The sequence below is a fragment of the Carassius auratus genome, chromosome 31, assembly GCF_003368295.1.
Source record: "Carassius auratus strain Wakin chromosome 31, ASM336829v1, whole genome shotgun sequence".
NCBI classification, from domain to species: domain Eukaryota; kingdom Metazoa; phylum Chordata; class Actinopteri; order Cypriniformes; family Cyprinidae; genus Carassius; species Carassius auratus.
This window is the reverse complement of record NC_039273.1, coordinates 12,599,468-12,624,190: the sequence shown is the minus strand read 5'-3', so window position 1 is coordinate 12,624,190 and position 24,723 is coordinate 12,599,468. Positions and strand designations below refer to the sequence as shown.

The window sequence follows — 24,723 nt, the reverse complement described above, 5'->3', positions numbered from 1 at the left end:
AGTAAAAGAGGGTCAAGCAAAGATTTAATCTTGACTCCCTTTTTCTTTCTCTCGCCAAAGTCACATATGTTCCCTATCAAACTTTGCTGATGATCATCTTTCCCCTCACTCTCAACATAACATGTTTTGATGCTCAAAAACCCCCACATTCCAAAGATGTGGGCAGATTAGGCGAGATGAATCAGCCAATGAAGGGAGAGCTGATGACTCAGCAGGAATAGTCAGGCCTTTCATTACATTCTTTACTGCTAATGTGTTGTGCTATAAACTTTTAGGTGTTCCGTAACATGCATCATTCCTCACCGGCTTTTAACAAAAGTGTTAAAACTTTACAATTAAAGTAGAAACTGAAAATAAATTATATGATATTAACACTGGGAATGACATGAAATTTCAAATGTCACTTAAAAAAAAAATAAAAAATCACACTGACATCTTTATGTTTCCCATTTATTTGTGCAATGCACATCATTGTATGTACAGCTCCATATGGAGAAAAGGAACAGAAAAAAGGACACAGAAAACAAATTCATGTCACATTTATACTGATACAGCAAACAAACACAGAGCTGTATCACAAACGTATCTCTTCCTTACAGAGAACAGCATTACTGAACACCACACACTCACTACTGTACGCAGAGGTTAGCTTCCAACATTATGACATCCTAAGATCGAAGATAAACGGCTCAGTCCACAAGACGGGGGTGGAAAAGTTGCATCCTAGATACAGGGATCCTTTCTTTTGCTCAGTTCTCGCTAATCTTTTGTCTTTGTCCATAGGTAACAGCAAAACGTATGAGATAGAGAAAACCGTTTTGATACAGTTAAAGCTTCAGTATTTCACTGCATGATTGCGAAAAGAGGAAGGCAGAGCATGAACAAGCAAGTACTGCAAGTTACGACACAAGTGTGTTCTGGATTTAAATAATGCCATTCAAGTGCAAATATACTGAGAAGAGAAAGGGCAGATTTTAGTGGCTGTAGACTCTAGAATCTTCCTTTGGACCACGTGCCACTTACAGTCAAACATGCAGTACATTATGAGGATACGGATACCGATACTGGATTTTAAAGACATATCCACTTATGTTTTGCATAATGGCCTTCATGATTTCATGTCAAAACATTAACGGTCCACTCTGAATGATATGTTCAGTCGGTTTAAAAGACACCTATGGTAATAAAACAACAGGTTTTGAACACTATCCATCCATCACATTCCTCAGTCAAAAGATGTTTCAGTTGCAAGCATGGACGCAGTTGAATTGTATGCTAAGCAAAATGTTCCTTTTAAATTTCCTGATAACCGTTTAGTAATTAAAAAAAATGTACTAAGGGGCCGTTCACCCAAAGCCTGTTTTTCCATTCCAATGCGCTACTTTTTAATGCGCTACGTTCTCGTTTTTTTGCAGCTTCGCGCACACGAAATGTTTTTCAAAGCAAAAACTGGCCCCTAAGAAGTTTAACTAGTTCTTTAGGGCACCATTAACCAGTTAAAGACATTAAGTGAACATAACCGTAAACTTTCAGCTCTGAATAAGCCATGTCACTTTGAGGTACCTGCAAGACTACTTTTTCTATAGAATAACTAGATGAATAAACAATTTCCTTTGACTTGTGTTGTAAACAGTATGTTATTATAGTGCAACATATAAAAACAGATCAATATTCAGTAGAAAACAACATAAGAATAAACTGCTAGTTAAATCAGCTGCATTTCACAGATCATGTTTGTAAAAACCTTCCATTTCCTCTGCAGTCTCTTATACTTATTGTGCTTCTGCCCCCCAGTACCACGTCATTTAGCTTCTGAAATAAGTTTTATTAATTTTAGCTGGAGTGCTCTTTTTTTAAGCTCTAGCCCCTGACTGAACTACAACCAGTCGTAGCTCAATGTACCCAGATCCTCTTTTATTTCCACACATTTCATAGTTGTCTTGCAAAGCCAACAGATAAGTGTTCGTGAGCAGGTGCGCTGGACACAATGGAAGAAATCGATAAGGTCCTGAATACTGCTGTAGCATGCAAAACTTTATTAAATAACAGCCGACAAAGGTTTTTGACAAAGTTATTTAATAAAGTTCTGCAAGCCAAAGCAGTGTGAGGTTTGTCTTGCAGAATTCCGGAGTTTCTAAAAAAAAATTTCATTCGTTGTAGATGTTTTTTCAGCACTAAACCCGTTTCATTTAAGTCAAAACTCACCTGAAAGCTCCTGAATAAATTCGTTGATGACCTGGTTGACTGCTAATGTTCACAGAAACATTTCACAGCCGTTTAACGACAAAGTCTGATCTCTGTTATGTTGGCGAGTTTCTAAATCAAAGCGGAAATGCTACTTTTTCCAACAGCAGTTATGTTGGTCTAGTGCATGATGGGACCTGACACATGGATCGATAGAGAGATACACACAACTATACTGTAGATGTAAGCTCTGACGAAGCAGGGTCCTGGAGGTGGGAGAGATAACAAAGGAGCTTCTTAAGAACTGGTGGGCTGCAGGGTGTCTAATCGGGGCAGGAACTGCTGACTGGTTGTGATCATATACAGTAAGTCTTAGTACAGTGCTTTCTGTCCTTGGCTATCAAATTCTGACCAGGCGTCATTTAGTTCCATAAAAATCATCTTGGCATATTGTTCGTAGGGCTGTCCTGTAGCCTGCAGATGAGAAGAGAGAGAAAACCGATACATTTTGTCTTTAATATGCCTGAACTAGATATTTTTAAAAAGTGCGTATATCATATATAATCCATGAGCAATGCAGCTTTGGTGATCATAAGAGACTTTCAAAAACTTTAACAATTCTTAGAGATCCCAAACCTTTGAATAGGAGTGTATTTGGCAGTTGTGCTTTTAAGGCTTCATCATTTCTCTTGACACTGAACAAGTGCGTCTCTCACCTTGTCAGGGTGCACTACCAGCACAGCTTTGCGGTAGACCTTCTTCACTTGCTCTGGTGTGACAAGGTCAGCCATGCCTACAGGTTTCCAGCGCGTCTCCCCTTCCCAAAGCACCGTGTGCATGGTGGACAGCAACGCTCTGATGTTCCTCTCCTTCCCCTCAATCCAGTCCAGGATCTGCCACAAATAACAACATTATATTAAAACATGATGATGCGATTCACACTTGAACAAAGTCTTTAAAAAGAGGAACATGAAACATAAATGCTGTTTATCACAAAATAAACAGCATTTATAAAAAAAAGCGACTGTGCATCAGAATCAATATTCCAGTCAGCCTTATAATATTTTTTCACCTTGATTTTCTCTGGGTCCATTTCTTTTGCCATCTCCTCTTTTCTCATTTCTGCTATGGTTTTTGGCCCTTTTTTCTCCTTAGTGCCAGCAAAGCCCTGGCCTGAGAGTAGGTCATCAAAGTTAGCGTTTGAAACCTTTGGTCTGGTTCCTGGAAGAATAAGGAAACAATTAATAAAGTCTGAATTGCTGTTTAAAATATTCTTTGTTGTAGTAGTAATGAAAACCTAAAGAAAATATTGAGGCATACACAATCTCGTTATCACTGATCAATATTAGTGATCTTAAGTATTAGCTTACATAATTGCATGTGTTTGTTATTTCCTCTAATTTAATTCATTTAATTTTAATTAGATTTTATTTTGATTAATATACATTTACATTTATTCATTTATCAGACGGTTTTATCCAAAGCGACTTGCAAATGTTAAATTGAAAATGTTTATTGTTTAATTTTAATAAAAAAAAAAATTAAAAAAAAAAAAAATATATATATATATATATATATTATAATTATAATATAAATATTATAATAATGTTATTATAAAAATATTATCACTATTAAAGCTGCAGTCGGTAACTTTTGACGCTCTAGTGGTTAATAAACAGAACTGCTTGCGTCTTGCGGAAGAACATCGTAGCCGGAACTACTTCTCTCTGTTTATGTTTATGAAGAATCACAAAGGTACTGGGTTACTCTGCCGCGGTACCCCCGAAGCAATCTAAAATAGTCTGAATATAAACACTTATTATAGGTGTACCCTAGTGATTCAAGACAAGCTAAAAACACGGTTTGGAAAATGGATTCATGGTGTACTCGCTTATTATATACATTTTTCTACATTTTGAACACAAACAAAGTTACCGACCGCAGCTCTGATTGGTTGTTTCTTACTGGGAGTGGTGTATTTCTGCAAATGGCAATAGGAGCACTGGGAGGAGCCAGAGGAGCTTGATTTTTTCACAGATTATCTGTCTCATATTCTACTGTCAGGACATAATGACATAATGACAGGACAAATTGATCTTTCTTATTATAGATTATATATGCACGTTGTGATGCCTAAATTCACTTGTAGCTTTTAAAACACATTATTTTATTAAGCTTTATATATACTGGATTATAATAATGGAGCATCCCTAAAAACGTCAGAATTATACAAATAACACATACGCATAAACAACTGCATAAGACTGGACCAGATTCTATGTCTAGTTACTCACCCATATTCGGCTGTGCTTTTGCCCCAGTGGTTCCTGGCGAAGCTCCACCCATGCTGGAGAAGCTGACGTTGTAGTTGGGTCTGTTCTGTGGTGAAGAGTGAGGCATGGAGGGTCCCGGTGCTTTAGATGGTGTCTGGTGCTGTGCACCCTGGGGCTGCGTCTGCCATTGAGCCCCCCCTCCAGGCTGCCATGAGGGGAAGCCCGTGCTGGGATGCCAGCCTCCAGAGGCAGTGTGCTGGGGAGAGGGGGGGGGATGCTGGGGGGAGCCCATGGGCGGAAATGCTCCTCCTGCACCAGTAGGTGTGGTTGGCTTGCTAGAGAATCCTGAACCACCTTGGAATGATCACACTTATATTAAACGGTGAATTCATGATGAATGTAGTAAAAGAAGTGTTCACCCAAAAATGAATCTGAAAAAACACTATGGAAGTTAATGGCTGTCATCAACTATTTTGTTACCAACATTCTTCAAAATATCTTCTTTTGTGTTCAACAGCAGAAGGAAATTCATGAGGCTCAAAAACTTTTTTCTCTCATTTACCTCCTCCTAGACCAGCTCCTAGGTTACCCAGATCAGCAAAAGGGTCCAAAGTGTTGGGTTTGGCCTGGTGAGTGGGAGTACCATGAACTGAGCTGGTTGGGCTAGTGCTGGCAGACTTACTTCCCATCGAAAAACCTCCGCCTGGTATGACTAATCAAGATTTATAATTTAGTACCCTGAAGTGAGATCATTTAAAATAAAACAAAATATTACAAATTTATATGGATATTTTGTAAATATCCTACAGTTTATATATGAAAACAACATTTTTGATTAGTAATATGCATTGCTAATGCATTGCTTTAAAGGCATTTTTGGGTTTTTTGCACCCTCAGATTCCAGATTTTCAAATAGTTGTATCTCAAGCCAGCAAACCATACATCAATGGAAAGCATCTTTATTCAGCTTTCATATGACGTATAAATCTCAAATTCGAAAAATTTACACTTAAGACTGCCGTGTGTGTGTGTGTGTGTGTGTGTGTGTGTGTGTGAAATGAATAATTTATCATTCATTTGTTGGGGCCAGTGAAAGTATTGAATATTGAAATACTGTGCATGTACACATATTACTTTACTGGCTATTAAGAATAATAAAAGTATCCAGCTCTATTGATTTAAAAACCATAAAGTCAGCCATGTAATGTTTCTCCAGACATGAACTTTTATGAACTATATGAGCTCATCTCAGCAGTCCAGATGGCAGGTCAGAAGTGAGTCATTTTGTTTTTAAGTGTAATTTCAGAGCAGGCCACCAGGAGTCCCTATGACACATCTTGTGTTTCTAACACTTACCTCCAGGTGCTGGTTTGTTCCATTCCCATGCTCCTGTAGAGCCCTGTAGCTGAATGTTGACAGTGGGAGTAGTGGGCGGCACAGGTGAACTACGACCTATGAAGGGAACATACTTGTCTTGATGGCTCTCCATTTATCATTTACATATTCAGTTTAAGACAAAATACTGAAAATTAGACAGGTAATACATGTAAATAGCATTCTGCCATATAACAACCACAGCAAAATGACAACATAGACTAAGAAATTACTGCAATTTTATACAAAATAATCCCAAACCTTAATAATAAAGTAATATAATTTACATATAATATAAATAAAGTAATATAATTTACACTATCGCTCATTGGTTGGTGATGGCACCATAATAACTTTCACTAGTGACTGTAACATGATGTGAAATGCAGTCTGTCAGTGGTAAAGCATGAGATTTAAATAATGAGTACTCTAATTGGTAGCTGAAATGAAAATGTGATAATTATAATGCTGTAGCTAAAAAAAAGACAAACTACACATTTTCCTTTAGTGTTTTCAAGCTAAAAGCATATCTTACTATTTTAGCATAGGGCTAACTGGTTAATAAAGCTCTTTTGATTTTTAGTTAAAATTATATTATGACAATGTGCTACATTTTTTAAACAGGCAATGAGGAAAGGGGGTGGGATTTCTCTCATATTTCTCTAAATCTCTCAAGGCTCTGAGTAACAGAATGTAGCAATCTGCAGATTTTGGCATCATGCAGTGCTACTTTCCAGCTCTGTCGCATGCTTGGAAAAAAAATTTCTCAAACAAATATCAAGCTCTTTATGTTACAGTAATGCATTCAGATAAGATGTCTCAAAGCATATGGCACTGGTAAGTCTTTAAAATTCACATGCAGTTTTTCCATACATGCAAACTACCACTGCATCCAACAAACAGACTGTAATACAATATATGTTTGGAAACTGTGAATGTTGTTGCTTTATTCCATATTGATGTTAATCTGCTTTGCATATTCCCAGATACATAAAACAGGGTTTCAGTTGTCCTTAACAGAGCACATGTTGTACTTAAAATAAATCATCAAACTCAAGGCCCAATATTAATTCCACTTTCTCCAAAACATCAAACATTAAATGTTAAATATGACATTTACTACAGAGCTGTTTTACAGAGATACATTTGCAAGGCTATTTTGCTAATCATATTCTGAAGGATTTAACACAAAAGAGCTTTGCTGGTTGTTATGGTGATGTTGCCCACACACTGACAGCACTGAGAGGCAAAGGCACATGCCTTACCCATGCCCATGTTCTGCTTTGTAGGAGACGGAGATCGTGCAGCATGCAGGAAGGGGTCTGGCTGCCCCATATTACCTGGACCCAGGAAAGCCCCCATGAAGTCCTGCGGCTTAGGGGCGGGAGCAGGCCCAGACCCAAACAGGTCGAAAGCTGATGAATTAAAAAAAAGGACTTTTGCTGAAATTGGTTAAAACAAGTTCAAAGCTGTTGGAAAACAGACAATAAAATGGTATATTATTGTTATATGCTTATGGTAATTGTAAATATCCTATAGTTAGTAATAGTATAGTTAATCGAATGCACTCTCTGATGTTCAGCATGTTTTTAAATATATATTTAAATATATTTTTTTTATAATATTCCTAACATTACTAACATTAAATCGTTTAATTTTGATCAATTTAATGCAACCTTTGTTAATATCTCAAAAAATATACATTGAATCTAAATTTTTGAATGGTAGTGTAAACATTATTGATGAAAAAACAGTTTATTATTGTCATTTATTACTATTAATAACAACAACATACCGTATTTTCCGGACTATAAGTCGCACTTTTTTTTCATAGTTTGGCTGGTCCTGCGACTTATAGTCAGGTGCGACTTATTTATCAAAATTAATTTGACATGAACCGAGAGAAATGAACCAAGAGAAAACATTACCTTCTCCAGCCGCGAGAGGGCACTATATGCTGCTCATTGCTCCTGTAGTCTACACTGAAAACATAGAGCGCCCTCCCGCGGCTGTAGACGGTAATGTTTTCTCTTGGTTCTTGGTTCTAAATAAATGCGACTTATAGTCCGGTGCGACTTATATATGTTTTTTCCTCATCATGACGTATTTTTGGACTGATGCGACTTATACTCAGGTGTGACTTATAGTCAAAAAAACCCCCGATAATAATAAAATAATAGTAAAAATTATAATAATATAATAATAGTATTAGTAGTACAGTAGTAGTAAAGTAATAATATTTATAAATAATCATATTAATAAAGCAACTTTTAGTTGAATTTGGATGTTTTATAAAAGCAATCTACCACGATACAGTAGTTTTAAACAAATTTGTGTCTCCATTTTGTGTCTTGATGTTGAATGGATCCCACTCAAAAGAATAATTCAGATTTCTCACTGTACCAAGATGCTGCTCCACTTCACTGACTCCTGACGAACATCTCCGCTCAATTAGTTCAACTGTCAGTTTTTGTTGAAAAACAAACGAACATAAAACATACTTACTGTCTCCAGATCGAGGTGATGGACCAGGTGAGGAGGAGGCTGCTGATCTCCGCGGGGTGGACTGCGCAGAAGTGGGGCCGCTGGCTGGCTGTGGTGTGGGGGGAGCTCCAAACAGGTCCCCCAGAAGGTCTGTGGTGGAGCTGGTGGTCGGAGGTTGTGGGGAGGACGGAGGAACCGTAGCTGCATCACCATCCAGTCCCAGCAGATCTACTTCCTCAGCTGCTGGAGGAGGGGACGCTGCAGGATGGGGCTCTAGTTTCTTAGCTGCTTTTGATTTCTCATTGCTCGTGTTACTCTGCTGACTAGAAAGGGAGAGCATTTCATCATCTGATGGTTCGCTCTCCTCATTAGGGCCCACTCTGCCTCCACAACTCCCATGGCCCTGTGCGGGATCTAAAGGACAGAACGGAGAAATGGTTAGATCTAAAAAAAAAAAAATAACATCAAATTATGTTGGGAACAACATCAACATCAATAAATATTTGTAATGTTTCTGAAGACAACCGACAGCTTAATGTGAGAAACATAACAACATTGTACCGCTAAAATCATTGTCACTAGTTTTTAGCTACTCATCAAATAATTTACTAAATTCAATGGTCAACTACAGATCTATCAATCAGCTATTTTCTGTTGACTCTCACGAGCCTCCTACACTACATCTTACCTTCCAAGTCCAAGCCCTCCATTTCATCTTTTCAGCAGAGAATAAAGTACATTAAACAGATGATGTTTAGTTTAATGGGGCACAGACATTGACACAATGCCAGCGAGTGACTGAGGAGTTGGCTTGTTTAAAGTGTCATTGAGGGACTAGTCTCGTGTAGCCAGACCTTCAGACTGACTGCTGAAGGTCTGGGATCCATGGCAGCCTTCATTGGACAAGGCTGAACGAAATTCCAAACAACTACCGTATTTTTCGGACTATAAGTCGTTCCCAAGTATAAGTCGCATCAGTCCATAAATACGTCATGATGAGGAAAAAAAGTTGCACTGGACTATAAATCGCATTTATTTAGAACCAAGAACCAAGAGAAAACATTACCGTATCCAGCCGCGAGAGGGCGCTCCATGATTTCAGTGTAGACTACAGGAGCACTGAGCAGCATAGAGCGCCCTCTCGCGGCTGGAGACGGTAATGTTTTCTCTTGGTTCATTTCTCTCGCTTCATGTCAAATTAATTTTGATAAATAAGTTGCATCTGACTATAATTCGCAGGACCAGCCAAACTATGAAAAAAGTGCGACTTATAGTCTGGAAAATACGGTAATCAGAGTTTGTTTCATTCATCGTGATGTTTTGGGGCATGGAAATGTCGACATAACAAACCGGTGTTTAAAATTTATACGTACATACTCTAAAGATTTTATGCCACGAACTTCAAATATTTCACATGCTTTTGAAAATCTAGCATTTAGTTGATCCTGATAAGCGCTTGTCGTCACAGTTGTAAACTGTTGTAAACTGTTGTAAACTCACGTTCTTTCGTGAGGGGGTTTGGCATCACGTAATCTTTGTATCCAGGCAGAACGTTAAAGAACGCGACGTGTCCACCGGAAATCCTGTATAATTTAACCAATCCGACAACCTCGAAACTCCTGAAATGTTACCACTTTTGTGTGCCGTATGCATCTGACGTTAAGCCAATGATCTGTGGATGTGACGTCTGAGGTTGAGACTATTGAGGGACAAACTACTGAGCTTTTAATGGTGACCAAACTCCACAAGGCCATTTTGTCACCTTTTGCCGATTTAGTTTTTTTAATGAATTAATATTTTGATCCAAATGATAAAATAACTGCTGTTTTCAATGTTGCTAATATTAGGAAAAATTTATTGAGGACTTGAGCATATTAGAATGATTTCTGAAGGATCATGTGATACTGAAGACTGGAGTAAAACCCATTACAGGATTAAATTACATTTCAAAATATAAAATATATAACATATAATTATTTTAAATAGTAATAAGTGTTCAATTTATTACTATTTTTACTGTATTTATGATAAAAAAAATGCAGTCATGTAATCTTAAGAAACTTTACACTATTTATGATATTCAAAAAACACAAACAATTCCAACAATTGTGATTTCTTTTTTTCAATTAAACATTTATGCATTTGCTGAAATACGTTAAAAGGGTGATTTTTTTTTTTTCAATTAAACACTACATGTTTTACAGTTCTCATACTTTTTAGTTGATGGATACAAAAGTCTCATAACATGGCAGTCAGAAAACTAAATGGCCAAAAATTATCAAAAATGTTGCTTTAACTTTATATTCAGCAAACAAAAATGTTGTGTTGTATAGCCCATTAAATGGCATAGTAATATACAGGATTTATGTTTTACCTGCAATAGCAAGTGCATCCTGGTGTTCCTGATGACAGGAGAAAAGCACACTTGGGTTCAGGTCTTTGGTGGGGAGCTGCTCCCACGGTGGGGTGAGATCTTTCTGTTTCTCTGTACCTTCAACCTCAATGTCTAACAACACATGAAACAGCTGAGGGTATTTTTCTGGAGAATCACATGCATCCAACTCCATCCTGGATAAACACACACACACAGAGACTTAAGTGCAGAGCTACAAATAGTTAAACAACATTTCCATCAACTTTTTTTTTCAACTTCAAATATTTTGAGTTAAAATTTCTATGAATGTATAAGGGAAAGTTTATATGATGGGGTGTTATACTGATCACACAATACTGTATATTTAAAGTTGCAATGAAATGGAAGAAGTGATTGATCTTTACTTCTGTATTATGATGCATGTGTATCAAAAATGTAGGTCAGGTCTTGGTTCCATGCATTGGCTGTTGATTAGATTTTAGTCCATTGTGAAGGGGTGGTGTTTAAGCATACTTAGTCTTGCATACGTCACTAACGAGAAGTCTGACTTTTTCCACTAGAAGATTGAGTTATGATATTTTAATTAATAATTATTCATTTTAAAAAGTCCATTCAAAATATAAAAAGGAAGAAAGGCTTAATCATTTTTAATCACCTTTTAGCAGTGTATTTAATAGTTCTGGGGTGTGACAAATCTATAATAACAGCACAAATATTCCATGTTGTATAAAATTAAATTTTTGAAGAAGTTTTATACCCCATTCAGATGTGCTAACCACCTGATAAAGCAGCAAGAAATCTTTTTCATGGAAATCAGAGTTATTGTCTTAACAAGATATATTGATCGTAAAAGGCAAAGGATGACTAGACATTATGTGGAGCAGGATTTAGCATCAATTGGAAAGCTAGATTAATTGCTTCAGACTACAATGTCATGATAATGAAATAAGTGAATAAAAACACTTACATCAGAAACTTTAAGACAGTGGTGCCTGGGGCGATGAAACCAGTATGGAACTGAATCTGGAATATCTGGGTGTTTGTTACCTGCGAACACACCTGACATTATACACTGCCAAGATGTTGCAACCTTTCAGTCACTAACAACAAGCAAGAACAAAAAGCCTACAAATTCTGACTCATCTATAGTTTTCTTCTCTGCTGCAGCTTTAAATTAAAAAGGGGTAACATTTAGTTATCAGTCTCATACCTTGGCCTGTAGTGCATGGGAACGCATGTGATAGACTGAAATCACCACGTCTCCTTGGGCACTCACTCCCACAGGAAAGACCACTTTGCCCTCTTGAACTCTGTGTTCCCTTTAGAGCAACAAACATGAAGAGACACTTCACTAGTATACAAAAAATATAATCATTTTTAATTGCTACATAAACCATATTTTACGCAATTCTTAAATGCCTAATAAAATACAATAAAATATTTTAGGGAAGTAAAAAATTTCATGGAAGTATTATTAAAATGGAATTAGTGTTTAGTGTCTTTTTTTATAATACATTTCATTTTTCTGTATGATTTATAAATAAATGTATTCAGCATACAAACAACACATGGGGTTTTTCAACATTTCAACAACATTACATGATATTAATTATTAATCTTTAAAATAACTTATATTTATTAAATTAATAAAAATTTTATGGACCATATGGTGGATTTTTTTTTTTTATGGATCCAGATGACTAGATGCTTATTTAGGGTGCTTTCACATCTCTAGTTCGATTAATTTGGTCCGAACCAAGGGCAAACAATTATACATTGTAGCATTTTCAGCATTTTTCAGTCTTTTCACACAACACTGATTGCTTTGGTCCGTACCAGTTGAAACGAACCAAAATGTAGTCACATGACAACATCTACATCACTCATTGGCCATGATGTATTTCCTAAACTGCTTTTCGATTGGTCAGAATTTACGTGTGGGAATATTCCAACATAAGAGGAAAAGCCAGCAAACAACACGGAGACAACACAACTATGGAGAGACGACCGCGTGGGCTGGTTTTGTCCCTGGCCATAATCTATTGTTTGTATACACCACAATATGCAAAAAATAAATTTCTATAATGAAGCGCGGATGCGGCTTGAAAACAACGTTCTAATCACTGATCTATAATATAGAACTGGATTGCTCATGACGTCATTAAAGTGAAGCCGCTGCGCCGCCATATTGGTAATCCCTAGTGTGCGAAAACATTCCATTGAATTAATAGGAATTTGTATGATTTTAATGAGAAAACATCCCCTAACAAGTCAGTGTTTATAAATATGAAGTATCACTGTACATTATTACAATGCGAACACCCTAGGCATGTAAACGGTTATTTTTTAAATGTCGGGAATTTCCCCTACTTATTAAAAAGCTACGTTCATTACAGCAGTGAGCATCATGAATATGATAACATCAGACGGACACGACCTCAACACATATAACAAACTACAAAGTGTTCGTTCTGAAATCTGAATTTATTCAGAGAAATAACTGACTATATACAGTACAGATTTAAGAAATAAATACAAAGCTTTATTTCCCAGATAGTAAATTATTATTTTTTATTTCATTATAGAGAAATATTAACAACATAATTGTATAATTCATTATAATATATTGAAATCCATTTCTGATATTAATATGTTTGTTTAATAATTCCCGAATAATTTTGTTCATAAAGAAATAAGCCATTTTTGTGTCTGAATAGTTACCTGTTTTTTTTTTTTTTTTTTTTTCAGAATTATACATCAAGTAGTACACCTGTGTCGTCAGTGCGCAGCAGACACACCACCAACACGATTTAAATATATTGCTTATCCTGTCCCAAAAGACCGTAAACACTGAAGATAACTTCTGAAGTAAACATTACTTCATTACACATAACATAAAAACGAATCCCGTTTGACTGATCAGCTTCAAATCGAGTTATTTTAGGACAGCGGTTTGAATGTAACTCAATGGTGCTCTCTGCTTACAGGGATTAGTAAGATGGTGGATCGAACACTTCCGGTGGCTTCACTGCCTGTTGGCAGTTTAGAACACGATGAGCGATCCAGTTATATATATAGATCAGTGGTTCTAATGCACTGCAAACGGCGAGCGGGAATCCCTCGTAACTTCAAGCGGAGGCGTGCATTAATTCTTCTTAAATCTGACATGCTCATGGTCATCTGACCAAATTTCTATGAGGCTCCGCACCTCTTCATTACTCCAAGTTTGTCCACAAGCTGCCATGCTAAAGTGCAAACTGTCAACAAACACTTCCTCATCCCATAATGCACAACGCAGCTGACTACGGCAGCTGGTTTAGCCCAAAAATGATCATTAGTTTTTGCAGTTGGGTCGGATCACATTCTCACCACAAATTAACCACTCTCGAGTTCGTTTGAAAGTGTACCGAGACCACCTCTTCAAGCAGGTCTCGTTAAGCTTGTTTGGTCCGCTTTTAGTCCACACCCGAGTGCAATTGCTTCTTTCTCACCTGCCCAATCGAACCACACCAAAGGCGGAAACCAACTCTGGTACGATTCAACCGAACTAAATGAGGCAGGTGTGAAAGCACCCTAATGTTAACATGTTTAGTTTGCTTTGTAATGATCTGTTGGGTGACTATGTTGAATATCTTTGAAATTCAATTTAATGAATTCTTCCTGTCATTCTATTTCAATCAATTCCACTCCATTTCAACTTCCTGTGAGACATGGCCAATTCAATTTAAATTCACACGCATTAATGGGATTTTGGAATGTTTCTATTCTTGATTTTGCTAATCCCTGGCTGTATGACTTATTCGAAGCCACATCTGAAATAAACAATTTTGTCATAACTGACAACAAGACTACAAAGAGCCACATTTGATAGGATGCTATATGACCATTAATTACATATCATTTCAGTTAGGCAGATAATATGATTTAAAGGAACCATTAGTAGAGTGTCTGTATATAGACATGCTTACCTCATTTTCTCGTACTCCTGAGCTGTAGAAAATATCTTGGTCTCGCCAATAAGTACGTCACAAAATGGCCGACAGCCACTGCGCTGTTTGTTGAAGCAAGGTACAGGACTCATTGTGACGGATTTAATGGCTAGCGGTTTGGAGTGTGGTATGGTTGGCTTCTCTGAGACTAAACTGCATACATAACTTATGTACCTAAATAAATAAACACACATAAACAAGACTGTCAGTGGGTTTGGGAAAAATACCTTGTGTAGGACATACTGTTACGTGTCTGTTAGTTTTCCCTTGACCTAGTTTTCCTGAAGTTAAATGATGTCATTCTGTTCACCTGTGTTGCATTAATTTAGTCATTATTCCCTTACTTGCTTTGGCATTTATACTCCATGCTTTGTTCAGTTCCTATGCTGGTATTCTGATGATTGGTGCTACCCTGTCAGATTTTGCTACCTCCCATTGAAACAGTAGGTAGCACAATGCAACAACAAAAAATGCTACCCAACAGATTATGCTTTATTAACATGTACACCTACCCCAATCCTAAACCTACCCTTACAGTAATGCAGATACAGGATGAAATGTCAGGACATCGGTTATTTGTATTGTAATGGTTACATTTGTGTTTGTGCTAAGTCTGCCTTGTTTTCTCCTTGGATTTATAATTAAAATAATTTTGTGGAATTCTCTCCTTCGTTTGTGTGCTCTTTACAGCTCTACTACGTGACATACGTTTTATGAATAACAACATTTTATTTTTTGTTTACAACTGACAGGAAAATAAATGGACATTTCTTGCACAAAGTGATACATTTTATCAGTTCATAATTCACTGTAGTATTATTGTTGAGTATTTATATCATTCAGTCATTTTTTTTTTCCATTTATACATATTCAGAGCAATCTGATGGGTTGTACTGTACCTCCTATGGGAGGGCCACAGGCCAGATCCAGGCCTCTTGGCGCTGAGAAGCTGCATGGCTGGCACCGGGTTGGCGAAAAGGTGGCAGAAACAGAACATGGCACAGACCAGCACGCCTGAAAGAGCTCTGCCATCCTGAAAGAGCAAACAAGTGTTAGGACAGGCTTGGATACAGATTTATCATATCATATCATATTATATGAGGTGTTCTCAACTCTGGCCCTCAAGAGCCATTATATTATATAATATAATATTATTAAAGTTAATTTATGCTGTCAGCATCTTTTGTGATGTGTGTGTGTGTGTGTGTTTGAGTGTGTGTGTGTGCATCTCCCTCTTTAAAGGGGGGGTGAAATGCTATTTCATGCATACTGAGTTTTTTACACTGTTAAAGAGTTGGATTCCCATGCTAAACATGGACAAAGTTTCAAAAATTAAGTTCTACGTTTGAAGGAGTATTTTTGTTCCCAAAATACTCCTTCCGGTTTCTCACAAGTTTCGGAAAGTTTTTTTCGAGTATGGCTCTGTGTGACGTTAGATGGAGCGGAATTTCCTTATATGGGTCCTAAGGCACTTCTGCCAGAAGAGCGAGCGCTCCTGTATAGCAGAGCAGAGAGAGGCTGAGCACAGCCTGATCAGAGCGAGAGCGTCGCGAAAAGTCACAAAAGGAGTGTGTTTTTGGTTGCCAGGGCAAGACAACCCTGCACAGATTACCAAAAAAAAACAGCATTAAGGGACCAGTGGACGGAGTTTATTTTTACAGAGCATCAACGGAGTTGTGCAAGTGTTTTTGTTGGTTCTCTGCATTTCGAAGATGCTTGTTCACAAGGCCCAGTTTGACGACGGATTTGCGTATTGTTTATTTCTTAAGGATGATGCAATCCCAAGGAAAAAGGGTCACGATCGTGTGTTGGAACCACAGGTGGTGAGTAAAACTGCTTCAAATATCTCTGCCTCCTTGTTAGTGCGACCCCTCCCATGCCAGAGACCCTGGTTCGAGCCCCGCTCGGAGCGAGTCGTTGCTGCTGCTGCTCTCGTTCAGTTTCAGCCTCGGGATCTGATTCTGGATCATAAATAAACGGCTGAATCTGGCTGTAAGCCATGGTTTGTTTTGGATGATGGGTTTTCCCTCACGATAATGTCACAGCTTCCACATGCTCTAAACGCAAAAGCCTATTCGCGCTCGTGATTCTTTAGCTCCGCCCATACGTCACGCCTCCAGTCGCTCGGGTTTTTCCGGGAAAAATCGGTACAGATTATCTTTCTCTTATGAATATAATAAAACTAAAGACTTTTTGGATTTATGAAGGATGCAGTACTACTCTATATGTACTCAAGATTAACAGGATATTGAGTGAAAACGAGCATTTCACCCCCCCTTTAAATTTAAATTTTCACTTTAAGTATTTTATTAGCATTTTTCCATGATACAATAAGTATTATATAAAAAAACAAGTAATGACATGAAAAATAAATATACAGTGTAACAACAGTGTGTGAGTGTATGTCCGTATATATATATATATATATATATATATATATATATATATATATATATATATATATATATATATATATAAATTGTTATTATCGTGTTATGCATTAATTGATTATCACCGACAATTATTTTATCATGCGTTAACACAGTTTTTTATTATTATGAATAAATTTTGAATATCATGAATAGTCCATTGCTCACTGGCGGGGATGCTCCCGATCAAATTATTTAGGCTTAGCATCAACATTCACAAACCATGGTCCACTGTTATTTTTAACAGAAAAGAAGACAACGAGCTCGTAATCATGACTTTTTTTAGTTGGAAAAAGGAAGTTTCCAATAGCACGTAAAGACAGCAGAGAAGCGTTCTCACTCAACACAGTGGAATGAATCATTTTGTTAACTTGGTGGTTTATTATTTTGAGTTGTATGGAATGCGGTAACCCACGTCCCCATGTCCCTCTCACAATATATTGCTGTACAGATCTATCGCTTTTTGCCAATCAGAAATATTCATGCAATCATGCAGCATGCATCAGAAGATCTCCATCCCAGCGCTTTTCCAACCGAGCCAGGGACATTTACATTTAATCATTTTACAGATGCTTTTATCCAAAGCGACTTACAATTTGGGGATACATAAAGTGATTCTTTTTAAAGAGGCAAACAGACACAGAAAGTGCTTGTAATACCAAGTTTTAGACATTGTTCAAATAAAGTACAAGTTAGAAAGAGAAGGAATAAATGAACTGCTAAGTGGAACGATCTCACTAGTCAAACGAACCAGGCTTTGGGGGTTAAGATTGCCTAGTGTGAGCACACCCTAATTATTCTCCCACATCCTGAACACATGAGTCTCTACCAATCCATCAAGTGTTGTCCCGTGCCCCACTCTGCTGCGATGGGTCCCACAATCGTGCAGGTCTCTAATAGGAAGATGCCCGTTATAATGATTGAGGCTCTGGATTCTGAGCATAACTTGTTTTTCTATAACAAACTATAAAATATTTTCAATAGAAACGTTGAAATGTACATTTTTTCAAGGGTTTAAGTCATATTTAGCCTTAAAAAAAGCCTTTTTGGTCAGTGTGAAAAGAACCTGACTCAAATGTAGAAAATGAATCTGGTTTAACAGTCCACAACACATAGAGACATGAACGTCAGGAGATCTTCTTACCGAACAGGTGATCACACACACATTCTTGGGGTTTTGCTTAAGCCAGTTGTACATATTCTTACACACGGCAAATAGATTGTGAAGACTGGGCGCCTGCCTGGAAGGCCAGTTGCATTCAGAAACCTACAGAGAAATGAGACAAAGAATTACTGTCACTGATAGGAAGATGTGTGAGAGAAATAGGAAATAGTTCAAACTAAACATGACAGAAATACAAAAAGAATAAAGAGCTGGATAATCATGGATAAAATACATCCAAAATAATATTTATGTACATTATGAAACAGCAGCATGTCAAAAAACAACAACAAAACAAGATCCTATGACAACAAGGGATTTGAGTAAGAATGAAACGTCATTATATATGAAATATATTATATTTAAGCCAAACCGTCAAAATAAATAACATATAAATGTTGCTCCCCTTTTGTCATTGAAATAAGAATATAATCATGTGATCCCAAAATGAACTAAGATATCCTTTATAACTACAGCAGCAAATAAGCCATGCAGCCAAAGTGCTGGAAATAATTGAGTCATGCAGTTAATCTTGGGAGTTATTTAATTAAATGGGAAAAGCACTGTTTAATATTTAATTAAATAACGCAAGAGAAATCATCTTAGCCACCAGTATCATTCTGGACAAAAATGAACTTCGTAGAACAAGAATTCCACACGACACCATTGTTTCCACCAAATATTTCTGTACACCAGGGCCCCATCAATAAGGCTCAAGTACCCCTTCATTTACACAGAACCAGAAATGTGTTCCTTTTTAACTCATAGTTAGTATCCCTTAGCAGTCACACTTTATTTTAAGGTCCAATTCTCGTGATTAAAAAACCATTAACTAAAACTTATGCCTCAGTAAATTCCTAATTTGCTCCTTATTAATAGTTAGGAAGGTAGTTGTTAAGTTTAGGGTATTGGGTAGGATTATTGTGTAGAATATGGTCATGCAAAATATGTACTTTATAGTCACTAATAAACAGCCAATAGGTTAATAATAGGCAGTTAATAGTGAGAATTGGACCCTATTCTAAAGTGTTAGCCACCTCGCTTTATATTGTATTATTAAGATGATTTACTTTAAAACTAACATCAATCAATGCTGTGATTGAAAAACATACTCAGCACTCTTTTTTAATGAGACTTTGGGTACTGCTGTATAAATATTTTACATTAATTATTTAAAATGGATTACAATTTAAACTATACAATTTTAAGATTTTATATCTCGGCCCATGATACTTCCAATTGGAGTTCTTCTGAAAATCGTGTTCTGGGCTTTAATAATAATAAACAAAAATTGTTAAAATAAATGAGATTCAATCTGTGATAGAATGGGATGAGGAAAAAAAGAATTAATTCTTCATATATACATTAAATATATTCATATCAAAGCTACAATCGCACGAATGTCATAATATATTATATAATTTAGCTTTTCATGTTTAAATTTGTTAAACGTTTAAATTATAGTTTGAATTTATGACTGGACATCGACAAAGATATGGATGATTAAGAAACTTTTTTTGCAATGTTCTCTATTTTCCTAGTTTTTGCTAAATCAGTTGTAATTTCACATATTTTTATGGTTATATGGTTATTATGGTTTGTCCTAAAAAGGTATTTACTTTTAGGGTGAAACCCCAAATGTTGTTTGTAGTTAAGAAATCACATTTTTTTCTTCCCAAATGGGACGTTTAACAAAGCTTAAGTGATTTTCAGTCTTTGAAAGTGATTGAAAGTATGTAAGTCAGGACATGCAGCTTATTGCACTCACTCTGTTGGAAAACTTGGCCCCCCGATAGTTCCTCTGTGACAGGTTGAAAACAGTGTAGTGGTCGGCATGCCGTGAGTCCAGAAAAGAACGGATATCCTCGCTGTGGTTCCTGTAGCCCATATCCACCACCTCAGCAGGATATGACATCACTGACAGAATGAAAGGACAATTAGGAGACAATTATATTTCTTTCTAGTATTTCCAATGAGGCCAATACAAATACGTGACAATGCATTTAGCATATATAGCCCGAACTCAAACATGACAATATTAGTATCGGATATGCTTCAAATGCATTTAAACTAGACCAACTTCCTTATAAATATAACCAAAGTTTTTAGGGTGAGAAATAAGCAACTACATTAAATAAATTCAAACTTGACTACACACACATAACATGTCTACACATACAGTATGTGATACACGTAAATCCATCCATTTGTAAATACCTTAGAGTAAATGCAAATACTGTGGTATACGGACATGGTTATCATTCACTACCACAGAATTATACATTACTCACCAATAATACGTGAGGTGATGTAGACAATGTCCAACTCTCCTTTTGTATACCTAAATCACACATAAAAGCACATTTAAACTCACAACCAACAGCAAAAGATATATTCATATCCATTTTAAAGGTACAATATTTCACTAAATTATTCTGATATTGCTAAAAATGCAAAAATGATATTATTATTATATTATTGTGGTAATATGTATACAATTATAACTATTATTCAAAAGTCAGCAGCATTTAAATAAAATAATACTTTTATTTAGCAAGGATGCAATAAATTGATCAAAAGTGACAGTAAAGACATTTATTACTTTACAAATGGTTCTTTTTCAAATAACTGCTGCCTTTTTGAAAGTTCTATTCCTCAAAGAACGAACAGAAAAAATGTACCACAGTTTCCACAAAAAAATATTAAGCATTTTTCAGCATTTATAATAACAAGAAATGTTTCCTGAGCATTTTAAATTTTAAAATGATTATTTATTTATTTTTTTCTGAAGGATCATGTGACACTAGTGAATGGAGGAATTCATCTTATCCACACATAAATTATATTTTAATAATGTATTAAAATGGAATATTTGAATTGTTATTTTAAATTGTAGTAATATTTCACAGTATTTTACTGTACTATCAAATGCAGCTTCGGTGAAACTTTTGAATTGGCATGTATATTCATTGTATTCGCAGACTCATGAGGCTAACACTAATTGTAGACATACTGGACAGCATTACACAACACCCACAATACCTGAGTAATCTGCTGAAGTGTGTAATCTCTCTAATGAGATCATATGTAAACAAGCTATTCTGAGCTTCTGTGCAAGAGGTGAATGAAACACACTACTAGTTTACAGGGTCAGTGTTTGTGTGTTTGTGCAGTGGTCTGTCTGTCTGTCTGTTTACATGTTGCTGGAAAATAGCAGCTTGTTTAATCATTACAAATGTAATAGTGTGTGTAAGAGAAAGGCACATAGATTTGGAAAGAGAGTTCCTTTCATCATGCCTCATGTCGATAATTTAAATAGGTTAGCAGGGTTATTATGCCATATGCATGTCCCAATCATTTTTTATTGGACAAATAAAATATCTATAACGCAATATTTAAAAGTGGAAATCTTATTTCACTTTTTCTCACAATTTCACAATTAAATGTTTTATTTAAATAAGTTCACTGCTTAAATGGATGTTGCCATTTTTCAGTCCCCAGGTACTTTTTAACGTCCAGCATACTGATGATTTATTAACCTGTTAAATGTCACCCTGTCCCGAATACGGGACGCCTACGTTGACTATACTATATTACAATCAAATCTAATCTAATCTTGACAAACTATATATCGTTGGAAAGGTCTAAGACTCCCAAATATATATTTTACCAATTTTTTTTGTTAGAAATTATGTAGGAAAAGTAATAGATGAATTTATGACAAGAGTGCACCCTCAGAAATCTAAATTACAAATGGAGTTTTGACCTTTGTTTAAAAATAATACTTCCTCATTGCCTTTTTCTCTATCACATTTTAGGAATCATCAGAAGTTATATATCACTTGAAAACATAAAATCTCAAAATTCATCCTTTAAAACCCATTTTAAAATCAGACATTGCATTACCATGTAAATGGCACATCAAAATCATGTTACAAAATGCTTTCAGTCATGAATTATAAAAATTTTGGTTTGTATCATGCACATTCAAGTCTATCTTCAAAAATGTGAGTGACAGTTAACAGGTTAAGAAATATATATTTTTATTTCATTTTTTCTTTTATCTTTTTTAAAGCTGTTTTTATATTTTATATAATTTGATCTGATGTGCCTAATTAGAACATTTACATTTCACTGAAATGATCTGAGCCCAATTAGGAGCAACACAGGTAACCTGGTGGATCTGAACGGTTTCTGGGTCAATAGGGGGTAATATTATACATTTCATAAGAACACCATGCAATGTCTGCCCATTAGTGTTGAATGTCTTCCTTCTGGCCGAGTGCTAAATGCACATGAATAGTTCAGGAGCTCTGGAAGCTCTGCCATCCCCTGTATCACCAGAGTATGCTCTGGATAACAGTAAACCAGCTGGGTCACAAAACACACATCCGTGACAGAGAGTTAACAGGAGTTCCCTGCTGTACAGGAGAACCCTGCTGGTTCTTCTCATGTTTCATAGAACCTATTTTAAATACTTACTGTATGTCACACTCTCAGAAATAAACTGTCAAAACTTTCACTGGGCGGTACCCATTTAAAAGTTACTAATATGTTCACTTTAGGTACTAATACTGTATGTACTTTTACAGTACCAATATTTACCTTTAAGGTATTTTACCATTCAGGGGTAAATATGGTACAAAGACATACCTTTCAGCTTTTGTATCTTAGGGTACCAAGTGATAGCTTAGTACCTTCTTTCCTGAGAGTGCCGTGTTGTACACAGACACACACACGTTTGTTTTTGTGAAAAGCGGGGACATCCCATAGGCGTAATGGTTTTTATACTGTACAAACTGTATATTGTATTGCCCTAAACCAACCCTACACCTAAACCTAACCCTCACAGGAAACTTTGTGCATTTTTACGATCTCAAAAAAACTCATTCTGTATGATTTATAAGCGTTTTGAAAAATGGGGACATGGGTTATGTCCTCATAAGTCACCCTCTCCTTGTAATACCTGTGTCATACCCATGTCATTATACAGAGTTGTGTCCTGAAATGTCACAAAAACAAGAACACACACACACACACATCTAAAAGAGTCATTACATTGAGGACTCCTGTTATATTAATAGTAACAATCGTTATACAAAACTAGATAGTAAAGTTTGTTTTCAAACTTTAAGTTGGCTTGAAAAAGCCTGGCCAGAAAGTTAGAAAAATGTAGAAAGTTTGAAAAGCTTAAAAAGTTTTAAAAATGTAAAAGTTTGAAAAGTTAAGAAGTTTAAAAAAGAAAGTGATTAACATATTACTAGCATTATAAGCAAGTGACTACCATGTCGTTAGCATGATTAGCAAAGTTTTTAACATGTTTCTAGCATGTTGAGAGCATGATTTTAGCATGATTAGCATTTTGCTAGCATGTTTCTAGCATGTGACTAGCATGTTTCTAGCATGATTAGCATGTTGCTAGCATTCCACTAGCATGTTTGTAGAATGATTAGCACGTTGTTAACATTTCGGTAGCATTTTGTTAGCATGATTAGCATGTTACTAATATGTTTGTAGCATGATTAGCATGTTGCTAGCATGTTGCTAGCATGTTTGTAGCATTATTAGCATTTTGCTAACATGTTACTAGTATGATTAGCATGTTGCTAGCATGTTGCTAGCATTTTTGTAGCATGATTAGCATGTTGTTAGCATGTAACTAACATTTTGCTAGCATGATTAGCATGTTGCTAGCATGTTGCTATCATTTTTGTAGCATGATTAGCATGTTGTTAGCATGTAACTAACATTTTGCTCGCATGATTAGCATGTTGCTAGCATGTTTCTAGCATGATTAGCATGTGGCTAGCATGTCTCTAGCATGTTGTTAGCATGTTTCTAGCATGATTAGCATGTTGCTAGCATGTCGCTAACATTTTGCTAGCATGATTAGCATGTTGCTAGCATGTTTGTAGCATGATTAGCATGTTGCTAGCATGTTTCTAGCATGATTAGCATGTTGTTAGCATGTTTCTAGCATGATTAGCATGTGGCTAGCATGTCTCTAGCATGTTTCTAGCATGATTAGCATGTTGCTAGCATGTCGCTAACATTTTGCTAGCATGATTAGCATGTTGCTAGCATGTTGCTAGCATGATTAGCATGTTGCTAACATGTTTCTAGCATGATTAGCATGTGGCTAGCATGTCTCTAGCATGTTGTTAGCATTTTTCTAGCATGATTAGCATGTTGCTAGCATGTTGTTAGCATGTTTCTAGCATGATTAGCATGTTGCTAGCATGTCGCTAACATTTTGCTAGCATAATTAGCTTGTTGCTAGCATGTTTGTAGCATGATTAGCATGTTTCTAACATGTTTCTAGTATGATTAGCATGTGGCTAGCATGTCTCTAGCATGTTGTTAGCATGTTTCTAGCATGATTAGCATGTTGCTAGCATGTCGCTAACATTTTGCTAGCATGATTAGCATGTTGCTAGCATGTTTGTAGCATGAT

The 24,723-nt window shown here is 36.3% G+C and overlaps 1 protein-coding gene across 7 annotated transcripts in view; it reads right to left on the bottom strand.

The window, feature by feature from the left end:
• Positions 1 to 436: 436 nt before the first annotated feature.
• LOC113050567 (putative tyrosine-protein phosphatase auxilin) overlaps positions 437 to 24,723 on the bottom strand; it is a 49,317-nt gene continuing 25,030 nt past the window's right edge. For 5 of the 7 annotated variants that reach the window (XM_026213638.1, XM_026213640.1, XM_026213642.1 and 2 more), the window contains 16 exons: positions 20,561 to 20,610; positions 20,038 to 20,186; positions 18,252 to 18,374; positions 15,578 to 15,711; positions 14,658 to 14,852; positions 11,900 to 12,008; positions 11,657 to 11,736; positions 10,690 to 10,883; positions 8,337 to 8,729; positions 7,097 to 7,246; positions 5,814 to 5,909; positions 5,020 to 5,169; positions 4,479 to 4,811; positions 3,257 to 3,405; positions 2,901 to 3,077; positions 2,517 to 2,658 (listed from right to left, as the gene is read on the bottom strand). In XM_026213638.1, coding sequence (XP_026069423.1) covers positions 2,557 to 2,658; positions 2,901 to 3,077; positions 3,257 to 3,405; positions 4,479 to 4,811; positions 5,020 to 5,169; positions 5,814 to 5,909; positions 7,097 to 7,246; positions 8,337 to 8,729; positions 10,690 to 10,883; positions 11,657 to 11,736; positions 11,900 to 12,008; positions 14,658 to 14,852; positions 15,578 to 15,711; positions 18,252 to 18,374; positions 20,038 to 20,186; positions 20,561 to 20,610 — 2,584 coding nt within the window. In that variant the 3' untranslated portion in view covers positions 2,517 to 2,556. Of the gene's footprint in view, positions 2,659 to 2,900; positions 3,078 to 3,256; positions 3,406 to 4,478; positions 4,812 to 5,019; positions 5,170 to 5,813; positions 5,910 to 7,096; positions 7,247 to 8,336; positions 8,730 to 10,689; positions 10,884 to 11,656; positions 11,737 to 11,899; positions 12,009 to 14,657; positions 14,853 to 15,577; positions 15,712 to 18,251; positions 18,375 to 20,037; positions 20,187 to 20,560; positions 20,611 to 24,723 lie in introns of all 7 variants that reach the window. The other 2 variants (XM_026213635.1, XM_026213637.1) reach the window with 2 other exon arrangements.